Source organism: Palaemon carinicauda, chromosome 9 (assembly GCF_036898095.1).
Source record: "Palaemon carinicauda isolate YSFRI2023 chromosome 9, ASM3689809v2, whole genome shotgun sequence".
Taxonomy (NCBI): Eukaryota; Metazoa; Arthropoda; class Malacostraca; order Decapoda; family Palaemonidae; genus Palaemon; species Palaemon carinicauda.
Window position 1 is genome coordinate 58,828,451 of NC_090733.1, and position 15,192 is coordinate 58,843,642.

Genomic DNA, 15,192 nt, shown 5'->3' on the forward strand with positions numbered 1-15,192 from the left:
CGAAATTTAAAAGCAAAAGTACACGCTTTCTTAATGTGCAATTAACTATTTAAAGAGTAACAATTTTCTAGGACAAAATGATGTTTCCCCCAAAAATAGTGGTTTGCTGATGAAATCGGATGCCGTATTTAATGAAAAAAGTCCGCGAAGTTGTGAATCCGCGATGGTCGAACCGCGAAGTAGCGAGGGCTCACTGTATGTAGGAATTTATATAGATACGGTTATTAAAATATTTGTAATAACATAATACTTACTAAAAGCTCTTAATATCATTAGTCATCATCTGGATCATTAGTTATAATGCGTTTGTTTGTTCATTATGACCGACGATAGAGTGTGTCGGGAATTTCGAACTGATCATTCGAAAGTCCCGCCATTTAACTCCACAAACGTTACGTTAAATTGAGGGAAGGCTGGAAGATCTCGCGGGCGTTGAGACGAATGACTATGGTCTAATACGCGACGGTATTAAGGCCTAAAACTTAACCACCTGGTAGGGAAGGAGCGGGTGTTAAAGAAATTGAGTATTTGTAATTTATGAGTCACGAATGTAACGTCATTTTACTATACCACGATGAAAATGTCTTATGTAGATGTTTAGAGCCAAGGACTCCCTAAGCTGGTGGATTACGGCAAATTATGGCCTTCAGCCGAATCATTAAACTCCCACTTGTATTTAAAATAAGACTTTAACAGTTTCTCAGTCTTGTGGCAAATAAAGAAGCTTTAACCAACCCCTTATAAATTAATAAGGTAAGAATTCCCTCACCTCTGCCAAGGACACTTTAGTCAGCGCGGGAAATTGAAGTTTTCATCGGAGCTGCAGGAGCTCCGATTGTCCTCTTTGCCTAATCTCCCCAGACCAAGTAAGTTGTCTATATTGTTACGTCTCTGCTCCTTGTATAACCAGGTCGGTTTCCCCATAGTTTTTGTAAGTGTGATGTGAGTTTTGTATCGGTATATATTTCGGTGATCCTTGTGATTGGGGATCAGAGTCATTCACTAAATTACGATAGAAAGCCTTGGTATGTGGTCTACCAAGGTATTTTGTTGAAATTGGGTGCATTTTGTTCTCCTTTTAAGTCCGATGTGGACTTTGTGTTTTGCGAGCACGTGTAATTGTTTCGAGTGAGATATTTCATTTATTAAGCAGTGTAAATGTTTTAATATGTTATTCCCTTTTCGAACAACTATTTTTGTAATAAAATTGTAAAGTGTAGCCGTATTTTGTTTGATTCCTGGACGGTTTTGGGAGACTTACCTCTTCAAGGTCTTGTTATCCGCCCTTAACATCGGGCTTAGAACTAATCATATAATTGTCGAAGTGAAAATCACGACAGAGTGTACAGTAAACAAACGGAAGGTTTTCGTTTTGGGCGGTGTGTTTAGGAAAAAACATTATATAAATTGCATTCATTTCATTTATTTCAAAGTTCTAAGAAAAATTAGGTAAAACAACATTGGTAATAACAAAATCATCATATAATCAATACTTGGTAAGATAGCTGTTGCTGCAAAAAGTAACCTAAACACAGATGTGTAAAGGCATTCATTTTTTATGTCCAGAGATGAACGTAAACAAAACCTAATTCCGATTTTGATGGTGTGTTTTTGGCGTGATTAAGAAAATCTCGATATAAAATTGCCATTATTTCGTTAATTTTAACAATACAACAAAAGCTAGTCTATTCAGTGATGATTTTGCTATTCACCAGTTGCCTTATACAACATATGACTTAAGCTTATTAAAATTACTACTAATTCTAGGTTGTGTTATAAGGGGAAATATATGGTAATTACACCCTTCCTGGTTGTATTTTAACCTTTATCAAGTTAAAACTTTAAAACATTTTAAATGTTTTATCTATTTATAAGAACAATTTAATATTAGAAAAAATACAGTATAGTACATAGAAAGAAATGAAAATGGGTGGTAAATGCATTTGAATATGACAAATTCGGAGATAATTTGTATTTTTCCTAACCATACAAACCTTAGCTATTTACATTGGGTTTACTTTCGGCGTAGCTGAAATGACGAGCCAATAGATTTTAACGAGGGTTAACTAACCCCGCGCTAGTTAGCAGGGGTAGGGGAAGGGGTAGCTTGCTACCCCTCCCCCCACACACACCGGTGATTTGCTTCACTTCACTTAGAGGTAGGACTTGACATGGGGGACAGGGCTGGCGGCCAAATATGTGTAAATAGCTGAAGTTTGTATGGTTAGGAAAAATACAAATTATCTCCGAATGTCATTTGTTCCGTAACCAAAATACAAACCACGCTATTTACATTGGGTGACTTACCCCTTAGGAAGGGTGGAAAGTCCCCAGCCTTACTGACTTTGGCTTTACCCGGGGGCTCCGCCTCCCAGTGAGTAGCACTTAAGAAAAGGAGCCGCTGCACCTCACAAGTTCCTCGCTTCGCAAGGAACGTGTGGCCTACATAAGTTGTGTGTGGAGGAAAGAGCGTGACTCGTCCTATGAAGTTGACCTTGAGACCTTTAGATAGGAATCCAGGATAGGACGTTCCCAATACCACCTCGTCAGGGTATGGGGGACGCGACAGTATTAAGCTTAATACTAGGAGCACAAGGAAGCATGGGTTACCTGCAGAGGTTGAGGTCAGCTATGAGGAGACCAGGATGCTGCTTCCCCAAGAGAGGGGAGGATGAAGAAAGAAGTAAGGGTCAGACATACTCTTTCATTCACGCAGACTAAAACCGAGTAACAACGCCCTCAACCTACTGCTACTTGTCCATAAAGGAGCCTGAGGTTAGACCAGCTGTTGTGCAGCCACCACAGGGCCGATAGAAAAGGTATCGAGGCTCCTGTGGGTCACGTCCTGCAGGTAGTGGGCTGTGAAGGTCGTCTGACGCTTCCAGACCCCAGCTTGAAGCATCTGCGTCACAGAGAAGTTTCTCTTGAAGGCCAGGGACGTAGCAATGTCCCTGACGTCGTGTGCCCTAGGGCGACATGACGGAGGAGGGTCTGGATTCAAGGCGTGATGGATAACCCTTCGAATCCAAGCCGAGAGGGTGTTCTTGGTGACCCTCCTCTTCGTCCTGCCTGTGCTAACAAACAATGCTTGCACTTGAGGACGAACTGCAGCTGTTCTCTTCAAGTAACACCTCAGACTACCCACTGGACATAGTAGCAGCTGGTCTGGGTCGCTTGTTACAGAACGGAGACTAGCGATCCTGAAAGTCGAACCGTGGGTCCGGCACTCCAGGGTTCTGAGTCTTGGCAACAAACTCAGGGACGAACCTGAACGTTACCTCCCCCCATCCCCTTGAATGGGCGATGTCGTACGAGAGACCATGAAGTTCACTAACTCGCTTGGCAGAGGCCAAAGCGAGCAGGAAAGCCGTCTTCCAAGACAGGTGGCGATCAGAGGCCTGGCGTAATGGTTCGAAGGGAGGTTTCTTAAGAGACCTGAGAACCCGAACCACGTTCCAAGGAGGAGGTCTCACTTCCGACTGAGGGCAGGTAAGCTCATAGCTACGTATGAGTAGAGAAAGTTCAAGCGAGGAAGAAATGTCCACTCCTTTCAGCCTAAAAGCCAAGCTTAAGGCTGAGCGATAGCCTTTCACCGCTGAGACCGAAAGGCGCATTTCCTCCCGCAAATAAACGAGGAACTCCGCTATTGATGGAATAGTGGCATCGAGTGGAGAGATACCCCTCCCACGACACCAACCACAGAAGACTCTCCACTTCGCCTGGTAGACTCCATCAGAGGACTTTCGCAGGTGTCGAGACATCCTCTCCGCAACCTGTTGCGAAAAGCCTTTCTCCGTGAGGAGACACTGGACAGTCTCCAGGCCTGAAGCCGAAGCGAGGCTACGGCCTTGTGGAAGATGTTGCAGTGTGGTTGTCTGAGTAGCTCGTGTCATGGGGGAAGTTCTCTCGGGAGCTCCGTCAGGAACTGCAGAAGGTCCGGGAACCATTCCGCGTGATGCCATAGCGGAGCTATCAGAGTCATCGAACAGTTGACCGATAGTCTGGTCCGTTGAGCACCCTTCTCATCAGACAGAACGGTGGGAAGGCGTACACGTCGATGTTGTCCCACCGTTGTTGGAAAGTATCTTGCCAGAATGCCTTGGGGTCCGGGACTGGGGAGCAGTACAGGGGCAGTTTGAAATTCAAAGCTGTCGCGAACAGATCCACGGTCGGGGAACCCCACAAAGTCAGGACTTTGTTGGGCATCTGAGGATCCAAAGACCACTCGGTGCTCACTATCTGCGAAGCCCTGCTCAGATTGTTGGCGAGCACATGCCTCTTGCCAGGAATGAAGCGAGCTGATAGTGTTATCGAGTGGACTTCGGTCCACCTCAGAATCTCTACTGCAAGATGGGATAGCTGCTGCAAAAAAGTACTTCCCTGCTTGTTGATATAAGCCACTACCGTGGTGTTGTCGCTCATCACCACCACTGAGTGACCCGCCAGGGTCCGTTGGAACTGTTGAAGAGCCAGAAAAACGGCCTTCATCTCTAGCAGGTTGATGTGCAGGTACTTTTCTGATTCTGACCAAAGGCCTGAGGTCCTCTGGTTCAGAATGTGCGGCCCCCACCCTTCTTTTGACGCGTCCGAAAACAGTGTCAACTCCGGGGGGAGGACGAGAAGATCTACTCCCTTTCGCAGGTTCTCGTCGACCAGCCACCACCGCAGGTCCGCCTGTTCCGAAGGTCCTATTGGGACCTGGAAGTCCGGGGAATCGGATCCTTGATTCCACCAGGACTTGAGCCGCCACTGCAGGGATCTCATCCTGAGACGGCCATTTGGAACCAGACGAGCCAGGGAGGACAGGTGACCTAAGAGACGCAACCACGATTGGGCGGGAAGCTCTTCTCGCCTGAGGAAGGGTTCCGCCACCCTCCTCAGCCTTGCTATCCTGTCGTCTGATGGAAAGGCTTTGTGGAGATTGGTGTCTAACAACATGCCTAGATAAACCAGTCGTTGGGACGGCTGCAGAGAGGACTTCTCGAGATTTCCCACGATCCCCAGATCCTGGCAAAGTCCCAGAAGCCTGTCTCGGTGTCGAAGAAGGGTCGACTCCGAATCTGCTAGGATCAGCCAGTCATCCAGATAACGAAGGAGACGGATGCCGTTCCAGTGCGCCCAGATGAAATCAGGGTAAACACTCTGGTGAACACCTGAGGTGCTGTGGAGAGACCGAAGCACAGCACCTTGAACTGGTAGGTCTTGCTGTCTAGACTGAATCTCAAGTACTTCCTGGAAGACGGATGGATTGGGATCTGGAAGTACGCGTCCTTTAGGTCCAGTGTGCACATGAAGTCTTGTGGTCTCACCGCAAGTCTGACCGTGTCCGCTGTCTCCATGCTGAACGGAGTTTGCTTGACAAACTTGTTCAGAGCTGGGAGGTCGATTGACAGGTCTCCAGCCTCCAGACGCCTTCCTTACAAGAAAGAGTCGACTGAAGAAGCCTGGGGAGCCGTCGACGACCTCCTGGAGAGCATCCTTCTTGAGCATGGTCTCGACTTCTGCCCGAAGGGCCAGCCCCTTTACCGATCCCATGGCATAGGAGCTCAACGACACTGGATTCGCTGTCGTGAATGGGACGCGATAGCCTTAGCCGATCACGGAGACCGTCCAAGCATCGGCCCCATGTTGCTGCCACCTGTGCACGCAACTTTGAAGGCATCCCCCCACGGGTGGACACGCGGGGGGACTGCCACTCTAGCGCTTGCGGCCGCGGCCGCTCACTCTAGGAGTCTTGCCTCCCCTGGAGGACTTACCACCCCTCTTGTCCTTGGCTGGAAAGGGCTGGGGCTTAGACACCACTTTCTTAGCTGCCGGCGCCTGCTTTGGTGTCTTGCGAGGCTGCTGCTGCGGTTGCTGCGGAGCTGGAGGCTTGTAGGGCCGAGATGCAAGGGCCCTTTGGAAGAGGGAGTCTTGGCTAGACTTCCTCCACCTCTCAGCTGTACGTTCCATGTCTTGAGGCTCGAACAGATTCCCCCTAAGGAGGGAAGCGTGCCTGAGCCTGCAGACATCAACGGCGGGGACCTTCGGATGGATCTTCTCGGTCACCGCATCACGACGCTTCAACACCGAGTTGGCCCATAGGTTGGTAATCTGATGTGCCAGGAACTCGATGGAGCGAGTGCCCGAGAGGAGGAAGGTCTCCAGGGCCTTCCTATTGGTCTCCTTAGACAGATCCTCGGAGCGCAATAGGATGCCAAGAGAACCTAGCCAGATATCCAGCCACGAAGTGGCCTGCATGGCACACTTCGCGACCTTCTCATGGCTCAGGATCTCCGACGCCGAGAACGTCACCTGCCGGGCGGAGAGCTTCTCAAGAGGAACTCCCCTAGCGAGCTCTTCTACCAAATGATGGAGGGGAAGAGCGAGGCTAGACTCCCGCATGATCTCAAAATACCTCCTCTGCTGGAGACGAGGAGGTGGGAGGAGTTTGTTCCCGGCAGAGGAACGACTGGAGGAAGCGAGAACCGCGAGTTGAGCATTGGCCCTGGCTCTGGCACTCTTCAGCCCCTGGGACCAGGGCAAAGCCGCGCTGGCCTTGGGGGGCTTCTGAGTTCTGTACACCTGATCCAGAACCGTGTCCTTGCCTTCACGGGGGGCGATCACAGGGTCCATGAACCCGTTGAGCTGTCTCATTAGGCTCAGAACCTGCCAGAAGGCATGCTCAGACTCTTGCTGGTCTCCTCCCTGTGGACTGGCAGCTAAGTCTCTTGTCCCTGGAATCTATTCCTGGGGAGATGCGTGGACGTTCTCCCGGGGTGCAGCTGGATCCTGACGAATTCGAGAAGACGACTTCGGAATCGTCTTGGAGTCCTTGGGTTCCCTCCTGGGCGGGATACACGACCCCAACAAAGAGGTCTGGAAGGCGCCTTCCACGCGAGACGATTCCCCTCCATGAGGAGACGACTCCCCCCTTGGTGCCGAGGGGGAGACCGCTACCCCACTGGATTCTCCTGAGGACGGAAAAGCCTCGTCCTCGGGAGAAGGAGAAAATGTCTGCGAAGGGGACGGAGCCTTCCTGACAGACCTCTTAGGAACCAACTTCTCCCTGGGAGAAGTCACCATGAAGTCCACTCCTCTCCTTCTCTTCAGCGGGGGCGAGGCCGCCGTTGGCTTGTGTCCTTGATCGGCGAGTGCCGGCTTCATAGCCTTTACTAATGCCCGCATCAGAGGACCAAACCAAGACTGCCGAGACACGGACACAGAGTCCGAAATTCCCGCTGGAGGGAAGGGGATCGGGCGATCCTTCGGAGTGGACACCACTGGACCTGCCTGTAAGGAAAAAGGGGAAGAAAGTTGCTCTGACCTCTCCGATGGGTCTCCCCTATCCTGAAAAAGAGACCTGCGCTTAGGCGGAGGCGATCCTGATTGCGGTCTGGCGGCGACACTCGTCCCTGCTGCTGTCGCGAGCTGCGGAACCCGACGTGAATGAGGGTCGTGCTGACGCTCGTGCGTAGGCGAAACTAAGGAGTCGCGCGTGAGAGGCTGTTGAAGCGCGGGCACGCAATCGCGCGAAGACAATCGAGCGCGGGAGCAATCGCGCGAGGGCGAACGGTCGCGCAGGTGAGTGAGCGCCTGGGCGCGTTGGCGAGGGAACGCGTTGGCGAACGAGATCGCTCCGACGACCGCTGCCGATGGTGTCCAGGGGACCTGTAACGCGTGGGAGAGGGATGGGGAGCAGGTGATCGATGGCGCATTGGTGAACGCTGGCGCGTAGGCGAGCGATGGCGCGTTGGCGCATGGTGGCGTGTTGGCGCATGGTGGCGCGTTGGCGCATGGTGGCGCGTTGGCGAGCGATGGCGCATAGAACGTGCAGGCGAGCTGGTAGAAGGAGACCCATGTCTCTCCAGATCCTCTGGGCGCCGACGCGTAGGAGAGCGCTTGCGCGCAGGCTTAGAGTCACGCGGGCGGTCAGGAGATCGCCAATGTTCAGGGGATCGCTGACGCGCTGGGGACCGTTGACGCGCAGGAGATCGCTGACGAGCAGGCGAATGTTGACGCGTCTGTGATCGCTGGCGAGCAGGAGGGCGACGCGTGTAATCCTGTGTGGGAGCTGCCGGCGCGGTGCGCAAAGGCGAACGTTCACGAATGGGCTCAGGAACAGGAGGTGCGTGGGCGCGAGGGCGTACAGGAACCTTGGAAGTACGCGTTGGAGATCGCGAGCGTTGCTGCGCTGGAACAGGCTGACGAGCAGGATCGCGAGGGTGAGAAGAAGAAGAGTCCTTGTCCAAGACCTGAACCGAAGTTCTAGGTCGCGCGGGCGAGCGTGGGCGCATAGGGCGCGTGTCAGGAACTGGGAGCACAGGTGCGCTCTGACGGGCAGGAGATCTAGTGCGCTCAGGAGACCGATGGCACGCTGGGCGCACAACAGGAACAGCAGGATGTTCAATGTCCTCAGGAGAGCGCTGGCGAGCAGTGGGGCGACGATCATCAGGAGAGCGCTGGCGAGCAGTGGGGCGACAATCACAGGAGAGCGCTGGCGAGCAGTGGGGCGACGATCATCAGGAGAGCGCTGGCGAACAGGAGAGCGCTGGCGATCAGGAGAACGCTGACGAGCAGGAGAGCGCCTGTGCGCTAACACTGCAGAAGGGCGTGCAGGGGAACCCTGACGCGCAAGGGAAGCACCCACACAGTGGGAGGCAACCCTTTGCCCCGAAGGGAACGTTGCCCGTCGGATGACGAGGTCAGACTGCTGTCCATCTGCACCAGAAGCGGAAGGTCTGGAAGGCGTTGGAGAACGAGAGCGATCCCCGGAGAGGTCTAAGGAAACAGGAGCTGCAGACTACTTACGGCGAGGAGAGTCCCCATCGGAGGAAGGAGGCGAAGATTCAAAAAGGCGCCCCTTAGCACCCTTATAGGGAGACTTGAGGCCCTTGCGACACAGCGGACGGTGAGCCTTACGGCGAAGGCGGCCACGAGGGGGGTCATCAGGATAATCAGTCCTCCGAAGGGGAGTCTCAGTCAGAGCGCTCCCCCGAGAGGGAGGCTTGGCCGCAGAAGAGCCCGTGGGACTCTCTTCCCCCTTCGAAGGATGTACAGAAGGGGGAGGAGAGCCTTCAGCAACGTCATCCACATCAGGAACCGCAGAGGGTTGCCCAGACCCGTAGGAAGCCTCTGCCACCACGACGTCGACGATAGACAGAGGATCTACCTCTGTTATCACCAGCGACTGCTTAACAGCGGCCCCCAACTGGACAAGGTCAAACAGGGCTTCCTTGGGGGGCAGGCCCTTCAGCCCCAAGGAAGCCCAAAGCTGAAAAAGATCATCATGAGACACAGGATCATTATCAAAAACCTCCCCCGGAGGAGGAGGGGGAGCCGCCCCGCTATGGGAGGCGACGGCCTCTCCCCCAACCGAAGGTCGGGAAACAGAACTAGGGCCTGCGCTCCCACTCGGCGGTCTCTCCTTAGGAGCCGGACGAGGGGGAGCTTCGGAGGAGGTTTGGGCGGCGGAAGAAGAGTCCTGAGAGCCTTCCTCCTTCAAGGCAACCCCAGAAGGAGAACGGTCTCTCTTGGACTTCTTCTTATGCCGGCGGCCAAACCTCTCCCACTGGGAGGCAGACCACTCCATACACTCACTACAAGTATTTTCTCTGTCACACCGTCGGCCTCGACACTGCGGGCAAAGGGTGTGAGGATCTGTATCCACCGCAGACATGAAAGTACCGCAAGGGCGACCGGCAATACCAGGACACTTGCTCATGGTGGACATCCAAGGGCGAGGCCAACTTCAAACACACACAAGCTGAGGAAAAGCAAAATAGATTAAGGCTGTCAAACAAGGACGATGGACAGACAAGTCTGTTCATCGCCGGAGCCATAAGTGAAGTGAAGCAAATCACCGGTGTGTGGGGGGGGAGGGTAGCAAGCTACCCCTTCCCCTAACCCCGCTAACTAGCGCGGGTGTAGTTAACCCTCGTTAAAATCTATTGGCTCGTCATTTCAGCTACGCCGAAAGTAAACCCAATGTAAATAGCGTGGTTTGTACTTCGGTTACGGAACAAAGGCAAGTTTCTATTTGACATGGCCCTAATGGAATTATTCCTGTTATGTGTTTCGAAATATGCGATTTTCCATTTGTGTGGGTCCATTTATCGACCAAATTCTCCCAGAATTCGGAACCCTACTGTACTGTACATTTTCTGGGAATATGAAGAATTAATTCTTCGCTACAAAATTATTGATTTGCTCCCTTTTTAACCATCCCCCCAAAAATTTAATGATATTCTCTTTTCAATACTTACTTCCAATTTCTGTATGGAACGTCAATGGTTTGATTGGAGGGAATTCAGTCTTTTCTCCCTTAATTCTTACATAAACTACGAGCAAGTAATTTGTGTCTGGAAGCAGGTCTGTGAATGTCTTGTTCTGAAAGATTAAAACAATATCAATAAATATTTCAATTTGTTCTCCAAGACAAAAACACTTGAATAGTATCACAACCATATATAATAATATTTTGACCCTCAAGAATTCCATAAATACCGTATATTACCCGTGATCCTTTCCTAGAAATTAAGTTTGATAAAGTTTAGAATTGGAATTACCATGAAACTACAAAAGGAAAACTAACTAAATAACTATAAAACAACAAAACAGGAAAGTTAAAACTAAATCACAATCAAGATAAAAAATATGTAAAGTTGCAAATAAATCAATAAAATAATTTAGCCTACATACGCTAACTGCAAAATTATTGATTTTATAAAGTTCATGCACAACTATAAACTTTTCTTGCTCATTCCAAATTGCCAAAGAAAGGGGTAAAGATCCAATTAAGTAGCTTTAATCTAAGGGCGATGAATCTATGTTAGAGACAAGGCCCCTACTGTCAAGGTGAGTACCATTCATCACACATGTTTACATCTTGACCAACACTGACAGCAACTTGCAATAGTGTTCTGCATCACAAAATGTTCATAAGTTCTTTTTGGATAAACAACAACAAATTGCTACTCATGCTGATAGAGATGGAGTCTGCTCATTTTCCAGAGACCCAGGATATCTCAAACACTGTAATTTACAATAATACAAACCTGAATGCATGATACTAAAGTTAAAAAATATGTTGCTCAGTTGTAGTTACTATGGTATATCATATACAATGAAATACAAAATATTTCCTAATTTTCCTCTGTAAGGAGGATGAATGAGTTTTCAATTATCAAATAATATTTTTTCATATTTTGAAACTAAACAATTTCACAATTAGATGAACTGAAAATGAGGTGTGAGAAAATCTCTGCTATTCATTTTCAATACTTAAGTTGTTTGAATGAGACTTGAATAGTCATGTAAAATATATAAAACCCTTGGTTTAGGTGTGATATTCCTGATATTGACGAGTTAAAAAACATGACTAATTTGAAGAAATAAAACTGCTCCAATGTAGCACTCTTCCTAGTATGAATGATGGAATTTAACAACGGTAACCTAGGTATTCATGTGTCTTTTTTCAAGATAGCCAAATAATGAGGTAAATTTTATGATCAAAAGAATTTTCATTTAATATCAACATAAATTTTGGTTATGATAAAAGTAGAAATAACTTTACATAAGATTTGGCATGATTAAAATTGTTAAATACTACAGGCATGTATAGATAACACAATTTACAAGGATATGCTGTAATCAAAAAGTAAAAAAGCCTAACTTTAATAAAAAAAGACTTATGAATACAGTATATAATTTTAATAAGATTATTGAATTTCACTAAACATATTGGAAGTCTACTGTATTCACTAGCTTATTTTACATTTGTGTACAATGCACATTAAAAAAAAAAAAAAAAAAAAAAAACACCAACTTCATAATGTTGGCATCGTACGGAGTGTGCAATGGACGTGTGCTGTTTAACTTTGGATTTGTTTGTAATATCCATTGAAAATAAAATAATGACACTGTGCTTTACTCTTTTTACATATACAGGTGTTTACTTTGTTTATTGTGATACCTGCATCAACAATAACATGAAAATTAATAAAATAAAAAAAAATTAGAAATTAAATTTTTATATTTATATCCTTACCTGACGTTCCTATTATTTCTTCTCCAAAATCAATAAAAAATGAATTAGAAATTAAATTTTTTTATTTATATGCTTACCTAACGTTCATATTTCTGCTCCAGAATCTCAATTTATCGATGTTCACCCCCAATATTTATAAAATTTTTCCCATTTTCTTTCCTTTCAATGGGTAAAGGCTCCTACTAAACAAACAAGTAAGAAGATAATGGCAAGTAGCATATGGTTTTCAGCTTGGAAGTTGAAAGTATTTCCAAGTCTTTAAGGGGGCCAGCCAGCTAATGAAGTTTTTCAAGGACAGGACTTTGACATTCATACCACTCAATAAGGTGACTTAGGACATCTCCGAACGGCATAGGATTTTTGCCTTTGATCTTTGATTTTGTGACACCAGGACGATTTATCCTGAAAATGAGTGTTTTTCAAATTCTATCTCCTTCCTTGATACTTAATATTAAAACCTTGGATTACTACCCTATGTAGACCTGATGTAGTTTTTTCTAGAAGTAAATTTTTGCTAGATATGAATTTTTTCATTTTTGTAAAAAAATAAACCCTATAAATCAGGGTAAGAAGTAAGAAAAATAGGCCCTATTTGATTGTTTTATAATGTCTTTCTAAGTTATATATAAAATTTCAATGCTATATCTAAAACTGAGGGAGAAGATAAAATTTGAATGTCAATATATATAGTTTTGAGATACGGGCGTTCAAAGTTTTTCTTTGTATTTTTACAAACAATATTAATAAATCATGATTATTATGAATCTTATGCTCCTTTTTGGATATTAATAAACCAAAACAATATTAATCATCATAATTTAATCATAAATGATGATCCGTTTGCTTAACATCTTGCTTCTTTAGGCTTCTGTCAGGCAAGACGGTTGCTCCTTTATCCACATCACACTCTCTCTCTCTCTCTCCTTCCCTAACTCCGCTAATATCGCCAATATTACCAACTTCTGAACTCCAATTAAAGCAAATTTTCTTCTTCCTTGTGTTAGCGAGATTTTGAAATTGTCTTTTCTTTCCTCTTTGACATGATGAAATTCTTGCCGAAACCATGAAAAACAGACGTAAAAGCAAGCGAGTGTCAAGGGGTCAAACTCTGAACATGTACTCTCTGAGGCTTGTGCTAGCATTGAAGGGCAATTCTCCCACTTGTCCACCAGTGGGGGGATGCCTGCAATACCGCTGGCAAAGGTGGCTATAGCTCGGGGCCAATCTTTAGACAGTCTCCATGATTAGTTCAGGGTACCCCATCCCGTTAATTCAATTTCTCCCTCCACTGACCTGGTATCCAGTTCCATCTGGCTCCTTTGAGAAGGTATCTGCAAAGGAGCTGTCCCTTTGGGCCGAAGTCTAGACCCTGTTGGAGAAGGGTGCTCTCAAGGAGGTCCTCGACGACTCCCCAGACTACTTCTGTAGACTTTTTCTTGTGAAACAGACGTATGGAGGCTGGAGACCCGCCATCAACCTCTCAGCATGGAGACAGTCAGACAAGCAGTAAGACCACAAGACTTCATGTGTACGCTGGATCTCAAGGACGCTTACTTCCAGGTCCCAAACCATCCGTCTTTAAGGAAGTATCTAAGGATCATACTCGACAACAAGAAATACCAGTTCAAGGTGCTGTGCTTCAGTATTTCCACAGCACCTCAAGTCTTCATGAGATTTTTGCCCTAATATCCTCCTGGGCTCACAGAATCGTCATCCGTCTCCTGATACATCTGGATGACTGGCTGATTCTAGCAGACTTGATGGCAACCCTTCTTCAGCTCCCAGACAAACTTCTAGAGTTTTGCCAAGATCTGGGGGTTGTGGTAAATCTCGAGAAGTCGTCACTGCTTCCCTCTCAAAGACTGGTATACCTAAATATGATCATGTCTTTCCAACAGACGACATGTTAGTGAGGCTGAGGAAGGTAGCAAGACCATTCTCCAGATGAGAAGAGCTCCAAGTACAGAGGTGGTTGTGTCTCCTAGGTCACCTATTATCCCAGGCCCATCTAGTGGCCAACAGCTGCCTCAGGATCCAATCTCACCAATGTCAGCTGAAGTCCAGGTAGAATCAGTCCAGCTATTTTCCAAACATTCTAGTTCCCATAGAACTAGAAGAGCTAACGTACCTCAGATGGTGGGCAGCAGATGAGAACCTCCGCCCGGGTGTCAATCTTCTCGTTCTCCCCCCACAATTGATGCTCTATTCAGATGCATCAAAAGGGTGGGGGGGAGGGGGGGCAACATGCTGCACCACATGGCCTCAGGCCTATGTTCAGAGTCCGAAGTTTACCAGCACATAAATCTCTTAGAGATGAGGGCACCTTTCCTAGCCCTCCATCAGTTCCTGGCTGGTCATTCTGTGGTGCTGATGAGCGACAACACCACAGTAGGGGTTTACATCAACAAGCAAGACAATAACTTTTTGCAGCTCCTATCCCATCTAGCTGTAGAGATACTGAGATGGCCAGCAGACAATTTGGTAGCCCTATCGACCCGCTTTATTCCAGACAAAAGGAATAAAGGAATGTGCTCGCAGACAATCTGAGCAGAACAGCTCAGATAGTGGGCTCAGAGTGGTCTTTGAATCATCTAGTAGCTTTGTGAAGTTCTCCGACTTTGGACTTGTTCGCGACGTTCCTGAATTTCAGGCTCCTGCTTTACTGCTCCCCAGTCCCAGATCCCCAGGCTCTGGCAATATGCATTCCAACAACGGTGGGACAACATAGACATTTTTACCTTTTCCCTGTTCTGTCTGATGAGAAAATTACTCAACAAGACCAGAGCATCCGACAATCTCTCAATGACCCTCATAGCTCCAATGTGACATCATGCAGAATGGTTCTCAGACTTCTTCAGCTCCTGACAGAGCTTCCAAGAGAACTCCCTCCACGACACGATCTACAGTAATGCCTTGAAACACGAAATTAATTCGTTTTGGAGTGGCTTTCGTGACATGATTTCTTCGTGTTGAGTCAAATTTTACATGTAAATCACCTAATTCGTTCCAATGCCTACAAAACACCATATTAAATCTTATAATAAAAGTTACAGTACAGCCAAATACATTTGAACCATTCAATATACCTACACTAACTGTTAATACCTGTAAATTAGGTAGTTATTAGAACAATGTAATAATAAATGGAAAATAATATAATACAT

General features: G+C 47.2%; 1 protein-coding gene across 1 annotated transcript in view; it reads right to left on the reverse strand.

Annotated features, from left to right (window-relative positions):
* Positions 1-15,192, reverse strand: part of LOC137646437 (sortilin-related receptor-like) — a 248,303-nt gene that overhangs the window by 173,122 nt on the left and 59,989 nt on the right. The window contains exon 7 of the mRNA XM_068379537.1: positions 10,245-10,368. Coding sequence (XP_068235638.1) covers positions 10,245-10,368 — 124 coding nt within the window. The remainder of the gene's footprint in view (positions 1-10,244; positions 10,369-15,192) is intronic.